The following is an 8,212-nucleotide window of genomic DNA, read 5'->3' as shown; positions in this document are numbered from 1 at the left end:
CATGCATCTTTAACTTCATATCTCTCCGGTGAGGTTTCATTGGCACACTGACGTGTTCTGTGTAAAGCGTTGTTGCTAGACGACGGCCGCAGACCCGCCGGGGGTCGAGGTTTGAAGTCGGTCGCTCTTCTTCCTTTTGCACCCGGAGGTGACGGGAACGGAGAGCTGTGATTGGGCGAGGCGCCGCTCCGCGGCACCGGGAAGATGAACCTCTCCGGTCGGCACGTCCTCCACGGCACTGAACGCCCTGGAATACATCAGCATGGCCAGATACATCTTTGAATTATTAACGCTTTAAGGAATTGGTGGTCCAAATATTTTAATTATATAGAAATTAGAAAGCATGGTTTCTGATTAGTCAGCATTAGCTTGAAGTGGGAATTGATCGGTCATACTGACAAGCTCATCACATGTCCTCCCTGCATGCACTGGGTTGTCAGATAACCAGTAGCCCTGTTTCTGGCATTAAAAATGCCACAGCAAAATAAGGTCATCCTGTAACACACATACTGTGTGTTACATCTTTACACCTTTAAGATTCATACACACATCCTGTAACACACATACTGTGTGTTACAGGATGTGTGTATGAATCTTAAAGGAAGGCATCGGTGTTTCCCACCTGTCTGTGTGTGTTGTGGCTCCGGCCCAGTCTGTCTCCAGTACCTCCAGGGAGGACGCGGCTGTTTACTCCTCAGCTTCAGCACTCTGCTTTCATCCTCAGAGGAAGAGGAGGAGGAGGAGGAGGAGGAAGGCACCCCGGGGTCACTCCTCCACACATCTGTATCTCTGAGGTCCGGCGGTTTATCCCACTCCGCTCTTCCAAAGCCGGACCCACAGCTGGGTGGGAACGAGCGTGGCCGGTGGTTTGAGACCGAGCAGCAGCGAGACGAAGGCGGGCAGCAGTCGGTGCAGAGTGGCCGGGGAGTGCAGGAGGAGCAGCTGCAGGAGGAGCAGCTGCAGGAGGAGCTGCATGAGGAGGAGCTGCATGAGGAGGACCTGCAGGAGGAGGACCTGCAGGAGGAGCTGCAGGTGCGAACCCAGCTGCAGCAACGGCTGGAGGCCGACGTCTGGACCTGGAGCTCCCGGACTATTCTGTCGTGTTGAGGAGCAGAAACGGGCAGAACCAGAACGCCGGGAACCAGAGACACACAGCGGTTCCACATCAGCACCCGGAGGCTCGACACGCCTTCAGCTGCAAAGTCAAGCGAGTGATTTAGTGACAAGGATTCTGTACTAAATCGTGCTTTTTGTCTAAATAATAGTCTGTTAATAATAATAATACCACATTGTTTCTACCGCTAAAATACAGTTTTATATTCAAAGTAATGAGGACAGATGTGAATGATTAGGATGCAATTAAAGAAAGGTGGGAAATATGTAAAGTAACATAAAAAAACTAACAAATGAACTGCCAAAAAACAGACATGACATCATGAATTTGACTGATAGCAATATATATATATATATATATATATATATATATATGTATATAGCGATTATTTTTGTTTTTTTTAAGATATTGCGATAATGTCGTTATTGTGAATTATTTTGTCTGTGAAAATCTGATATTGTGATTTAGAAACTGATTTAAACATAAATATACATAAAAATGGAAAAAATTAATTAAGTATACATTTACTACTTGAGGTACTTAAGTGTTAAAGCATCCATAATAATATTTCAATAACACGATATATCTGAAAGGGACCATTCTGCCCAAAAAGTACTTTCCTCAACACTTTAAGCACATTTTGCTGATAATCTTTTAGGTCTTAAGGTCTTTTATTCATTAAATACAAAACCAGACCTTTTGAAATATGTCTTTTTAACTCCTCTACCTCCAAAACCATCGATGTGCGCGGCGGCGGCGGCGGCCATTACTCTCCCCGGCCCGTATCTCCTCAGATCCGGTTCCCACGGCGACAGCACAGCATCACCAGGCCTGGGGCGACCTCTGGCCTGGTTCGCCATGTCTAGGGAGCAGACCACCTGCCTCCGGGGGGAGACGCCCCCCAAGCCGGCGCCTCCCGGGTGGTCGAACTCCACGACCCAAACTCCTCCTCGGCCCTGAGTTTGGACCCGCGGGAAGAAGAGGTCACCGCAAGAGGTCGAGCATCTAAACGTGCAGCATACTGGAGCATCTTTTCACCTGTACTTGCTGTGTGACGGTTCCCGGGTAGTAGAAGCCATCCGCCTCCCTCCTGGCCAGCACTCGGCCTCCTGTGTAGAACTCCGGGCCGCCCATGGTTTGACCAGACCGCGTGCATGGATTACCCAGACTGCACCGGGGTGACCGCAGGATGCCAAGAAACACACACACACACACATATAACTCAGGTGTATTAAAGTGTATTAAATGTATGCCTATAGGTATGTTTGTCATGAGCTAAATGCCTCAATTTGGACAACAATGTCACCGTGGAAACCAACCTGAGCGGAGGCGATGGCGTGTTGTGTGGCATTAAGACTGAAGTGGACGGACAGCGACACTTAACCGGGGAGATAGTCGGCGCTGATGATCGCTTCTCCACGACATACAGAGGAATCACCTGACGGGAAATATGGAATTTTTATAAATTTCCACAGTAACATATAGATTACATATATTTATATTTATATATGAGGAAACATGCAGTCTCTGGGTTCAGTCCTGGTACCTTCTCCAGCACTCCATTCAAACCAACTGGAATCACATAACAGCTCCCCCTTGTGGCCCGGGTCAAACACTGCAGGTAGTCTCTGGTGCCGCTGTCCAGCTGGCCCCCTGAGTCCTGCAGATAGAAGACGTTCACGGGCCTCCCGGCTGCCAGAGCGGGGAGGCCCGCCAGCACGGCCCCCGGCCGGTCGGGCACGTCCGTGCAGAGCAGGTGCACGGCGTGGCAGGCCGGGTCGGCGAGGGCCACGCTCAGGGCGCCCAGGAGGTCCCCGCCGGGGCCGCAGCTGATGGAGTGGATCCAGGACAGAGCCATGTACAGTGTGTCCGGAGCACAGGGCAGCATGTGGTGGGACCAGCAGGTCAACTGTAAGCACAGCAACAACAAAAAAAGAGAGGGAGCTTTTCTGCGTGTCCGTGTGTCTGATGCAGGTGTCGTGACCCCACCTCACCTCGCCTGAGAACGTCACGATGTTGAACAGAGAGTCCCTGAGCGAAGCCTTGGTCAGCAGGGTCTGGATCAGCAGGCGCTTCACTGATCCCAGAGCAGCTCTCGCGCCCTCTGAGCTGTCCACGACGAAAGTGACGTTGCATCTCCGCCCGCCCAGAAACAGAGGAACCAGCGCGGCCTCCGGGGCCGACGTCGGCCCGGACGCCATCTCTGGACCGCGACGATGTCAGGATGAAAGTAGAACAATTATAATAATACTAATAATAGTTGAGAGAAACATAACAATGCAAAAAAGAGAGAGACGGGGATAAAAACTAAAAACAATGATACATTGCAGAAAACAAGAATATGAAATACACACACATTTAGAACCAGTAGTGGAAAGCATAAGTACATTTACTCAAGTATTTGAGGTACTTGTACTTGAGTGTTTCAATATACTTCTTCTCCACTACATTTAAGAGAGAAATATTGTACCTTTGAGTTATTTTTAACTTTACAGATTAAACCTTTACAAAACATACAATTGATTTATGAAATATGAAACTATAGATTAAACTATCAAATAGTATATTAACGTGTAATAAATCAGTAATAATATTCCAATAATAATAATAATAATATAATCTGAAAGGTACCATTCCCATAGGTTACTTTTACTTTAATAATTGAATTACATTTTATTGATAAGTGTTGTACTTTTACATACATTTACAGAAAAGTATCGCTACTTCAGTACTGTTTAGAACTCATACTGACGATAGCAGGAAACACAATTATTAATTATTATTAACTATCATGTTTTCTGTAAGTTGTACAATACCTTTACAGCCGGCTGCAGACGACAACTCCCGCAACACTGTTGATGTCGGTTTCCATGGAGACGTGCTCTCGACTGGGAGCCGGTCTCCCTCCCGGCCGCTGGAGGATCTGTTCACCGGCCCTCAAAGGTCAGCTGATCCAGGAGCAGCTCTCTGGGGGTCGAGACCCATTTCTTCTGCTTTACGCCTCATTAACGGCACTAATTGTGTCAGACTACCTTCGGCTGGCCCAGTTTCATAAACGGCTCTCAGATAAAATAGGCCGGCCTGTGTGAGAATCTTTTGACATTTTTTTTTTAAGCTAAACTTCCTGTGAAAAAAAAACGCAGAGAAACATTTCACATCATTTGGGATTTTTTTTTTTATTGGATACTCCGTGCCAGTGATAAAACATATTACAAGTGTCATTTTTGTAAACGTTAAAAAGGCAGTGGCCTCGATGCAAATACAGGTTGTTGTTTTGACTATAAAATACATTTACAACATTATAAAATACAGTAGATAAACAGTTGTATGCAATACATTGTGGAAGTTCATCAGTTACACGTCACAGGAAATACAAATCCTCCCGACTCTCGTTCTCCGAGAATACTGCTCGACGTCTGGCGGAACGATACTTATTTCTAAGATACAATATATTATAAATCACAATTCTATCAGAATCTTTAAGTCTACAGCACTAAAATATCTTCTAATTACTGGTTTTCTAACTGCATAAGACGTCCTATAATGTGGCGACAGCTAAAACACGATCACGTCGGATACAGGGATGCGATTGGTTGCTACATGAGAGGCTGTTTGTGGAGCGGCTGTTTACACCTTTATGTACAAACTAGTGCATTATGGGACGGAGAGAACGTGAGAATTCATGAGGGGAAAAAGCCGAGGTTCTCCAACGAGGCGTCGGGTTGTAGGAGTAAATACTTGTATTGCTGTTAGGGACTGTGAGTCGTTGTCGTTGTCGTTGTTGTTGTTGTTGTTGTCACAGGTCTCTGAAGTCAGAGGAAGAAGCAGAATATTTGGATTCCTCAATTTTCCATTAAATGTTCAGTGAACGTCACACATAAGGATTAAAATATGTTTTGTTGAAAGATGTCCAAATATAACAAAACCTCAGATGCTATTATTCTCATATTTTGTGGATGCATTTTATGTGTGAACCTTTTGCAAAAAAAAAGTAAATTATATTATTATTAGCAATAATATTAACATTAATAACAATACAAATAATAATAACAATAATGCATTTAATTTAAATATAAATATTGCTCTACAAAAGGTACTCAATGCACTTTATATGGCACAGAAGCAGTAAAAACAATAACACATTTTAAAAATCAATGACATTTTGGGGGGGAATTTGACAAATAACACCATGAAAAGTGTTTTATGGAACAATAAGTGTGTTATTCTAATTCTAAATTATGTATTTATATTACAATATATTCTCCATGCTTGTGTGGAAATCTTACCTTTCATCAAACGGCTTTTTGGCAAACTGAAGTTGCTCCCTGACGGTCGTTCCAAACACCAACATCTGCTTTTCAGTGTCAATTACACACTGAAAACAACAACAACAACAACAACAACACATTAAACATACACATGCAGGTGGAGAGACACCATGTGTGCTTATTTGTTGCCTCACTAGTGATAACACAATGTTGTAGATGTCGCTGCATGTTATTCGTCACTGTTTCCTCCTGTGATTGGATGATTGATGCAGTCTGAGGACGCGGAGGACTTACCTTGAGTGACTTTAATGTCTTGTTGCCCAGAGACATCAGCGGTCTGTTGCTTTCTGCAATGCATGTGATTTATTGACAATGATGTCATAAATAAGGTCTTAAAATCACAAGCTAGGGTCACAAAGGTCAATGGAATCTTGATATTCTCCCTTCTTACCTACGATGGCGAAGGAGCACATTATCCTGAGAGGCCCGATGCTCACGCTGAGTTCTCGGATGAGTCCGTCGACGCAGAGCTTCCTCTGAAATGGAAAACCATCCGTCTCCATCTTGTTCTCCTCGACCAGATCTTTCAAACTTCGAGGGAAACAACGACGACAACAACAACAACAACAAAATGAATCGCTGAACACTCGACGGGACCTCGATGTTCGTCAGACGGACCGATGGCGAGCGGCTCACCCGGATCTCTCCACAGTCAGGGAGGACATGAGGTTCAGTTTGCAGCCGGTGTCAATCAGCACATTCACTTGCTGTCCTAAACACTGTAAACAACAAACACAACAATAAAAACAGAGAAGGGAGAAAAAAGCAGTTATTTGTGTTGCGATAATTGTACAGATCATTTACATAAATAACCTCTTCTGATTATTCATAATGTACATTTTTACTCGCTCACCTCGCAGGGCACGTAGATGAAATCTTCCTCCTCCTCTTCCTCGTCCGAGTTGAATTGAGTGCAGTTTAGAAGGACCGCTCCATTGTTTGGCGTCACTCCACACACGTTCATCCTCCCCTGGGACCGCTTGGCCTCCAGCAGGCGCTTCTGGAGAATATGATGCGGCTGCTATACGATAAAAACATAAAAATAAAGAGAAATGTCAGTAAAAATGTGGCCAAGTTGTCATCTCATCCATTGTGGAGCTGGATCTTAAACACAAATAAATAATAATAATGTATCCGTACTGCCTTATAATGTGGTAAACGTGTAGATTAAAAAACAAATATGCAGAATATTACTTATATTCAATGTAATGTATTACATATTAATTACATATGAAAGATTTATACGCAAGAAAACAAAATGGGTGAAAACAATTATTTAATATTTTCACCGGGATATTTTAGCATGCAGCAAAAATACAAGTTACATTTCCAAATTTACATAATTAATTGCAAAAGAATTAAAGTAACTCTCCTGTTTTCACAATTTGCTATATTCTAGCTTAAAGCCTGTGATTTGGTTAAAGTTTAAGCCCCAGAATGGACATAAATAAATACAGATAAATAAATATTAAGATGTATAAAACTAAAATACATTAGTAGAATTAATAAATATTATTATTTAGTGTCTGTATTATTATGGAAATATAACCTGAACCGAATATAGTTGATAAGGTTATAAAGTAAAATAACACAGTATCCTATAAGGTGAAATAGGATACATATATCCTCATAATAGGCCTGTCATGAGAGGCTCACCCCCTGTTTGGATGTCCCGAGCTTCTTCAGTCCATCCAGGGGCAGCAGGTCCGCCGAGTCCCTGTGGAGGAACTGGATCGCCTGCTTCAGCCTCCTCTGCTGCCTCAGCGCCGCCGCATCCAGGACCCCCGAGTCCCCGCGGTTCTCAGTCCGCGTCCCGGTGAACATGACGGCGGTCTGAATCTGTAGCCTCCACCGGTGTGAGTTTATGATGAGGAATCCCCCGGTGATGAGTTATAGAGACACCCCCATCATCACCCTCTCTCTCTCCCCCCCCTCCTCTCCCCACCATGGTCAAGTCAGACAGGAAACAAGTACGACTTCCGGTCGGAACCGTCAAAATAAAAGTCGGATTACATTTTTTTTTTTATTTATCATAAAATGTTCCATTGAAATGCATGAATATAAAATAGTGTTTTAAGATGGAAGACTATCATAACTTTTTTTTATTTTTTTATTCAAGCTGTAGCCATTTAATGCAAATAATTATTGAATGAGAGCTTTTACTTTGGTGGTATTTCCCGGTTCGTTTGTTGTGTCTCGTGGCAGCTTCAACATGGAGCAAACACGTCATTTTATTGAATCGTGACTCCGGAAGAAAAAAATAAAAAGTATAATGTTGTGAAAGAGGTAAACATTGTTTTCAACAGGAATCATTTTGTAGATTTTTTTTTTCTTTATTGAAACTTGTATTTATTATTTTTGTTATAACTGCACAACAAATTAAAAAATTAAAAAATAAAAACTGATATGGGCCAACAAGTAATATTCACACACTTAAAGTCCCTGCAATGGCTTTCAGTCAGTTAATTACTTCTATAACTTGAATCGTCTCGCACCTGTCTAAATGTATTCAAGGACGTTGTACATATTGTGTTCATTTGTTAAAAGGGCACTGTAGGCTACTAATGATTAATATCTATCCATATATCTATCAGTGGTGAAATATAGTTATCGTTACATTTATTCAAATAATCTCAAGTACAAAATGGAGTACTATTTCCATTTTCTGCTACTTTATACTTCTACTGCACAGCATACAATTAAACTAATACGTTGTATAGGTCCAGCTACCTAACAGTGGGCCTCTTAAACAAATTAACTCCATCTTTAC

The 8,212-nt window shown here is 42.8% G+C and overlaps 1 protein-coding gene across 1 annotated transcript; it reads right to left on the bottom strand.

The window, feature by feature from the left end:
* Positions 1-4,271: 4,271 nt before the first annotated feature.
* On the bottom strand, positions 4,272-7,398 carry LOC117731844 (nuclear receptor-interacting protein 3-like). Its single transcript, XM_034534353.1, has 7 exons — positions 7,099-7,398; positions 6,296-6,463; positions 6,079-6,161; positions 5,834-5,973; positions 5,677-5,729; positions 5,401-5,489; positions 4,272-4,920 (listed from the first exon to the last, which is right to left on the bottom strand). Exons 1-7 carry the CDS (start codon positions 7,264-7,266, stop codon positions 4,911-4,913), a joined length of 711 nt encoding a protein of 236 aa, XP_034390244.1. The 5' UTR covers positions 7,267-7,398; the 3' UTR covers positions 4,272-4,910.
* Positions 7,399-8,212: the final 814 nt, after the last annotated feature.

This window comes from Cyclopterus lumpus, chromosome 6 (genome assembly GCF_009769545.1).
Source record: "Cyclopterus lumpus isolate fCycLum1 chromosome 6, fCycLum1.pri, whole genome shotgun sequence".
Classification (NCBI taxonomy): domain Eukaryota; kingdom Metazoa; phylum Chordata; class Actinopteri; order Perciformes; family Cyclopteridae; genus Cyclopterus; species Cyclopterus lumpus.
The sequence above is the reverse complement of the archived record's forward strand: the minus strand, read 5'-3'. Positions and strand labels throughout refer to the sequence as shown.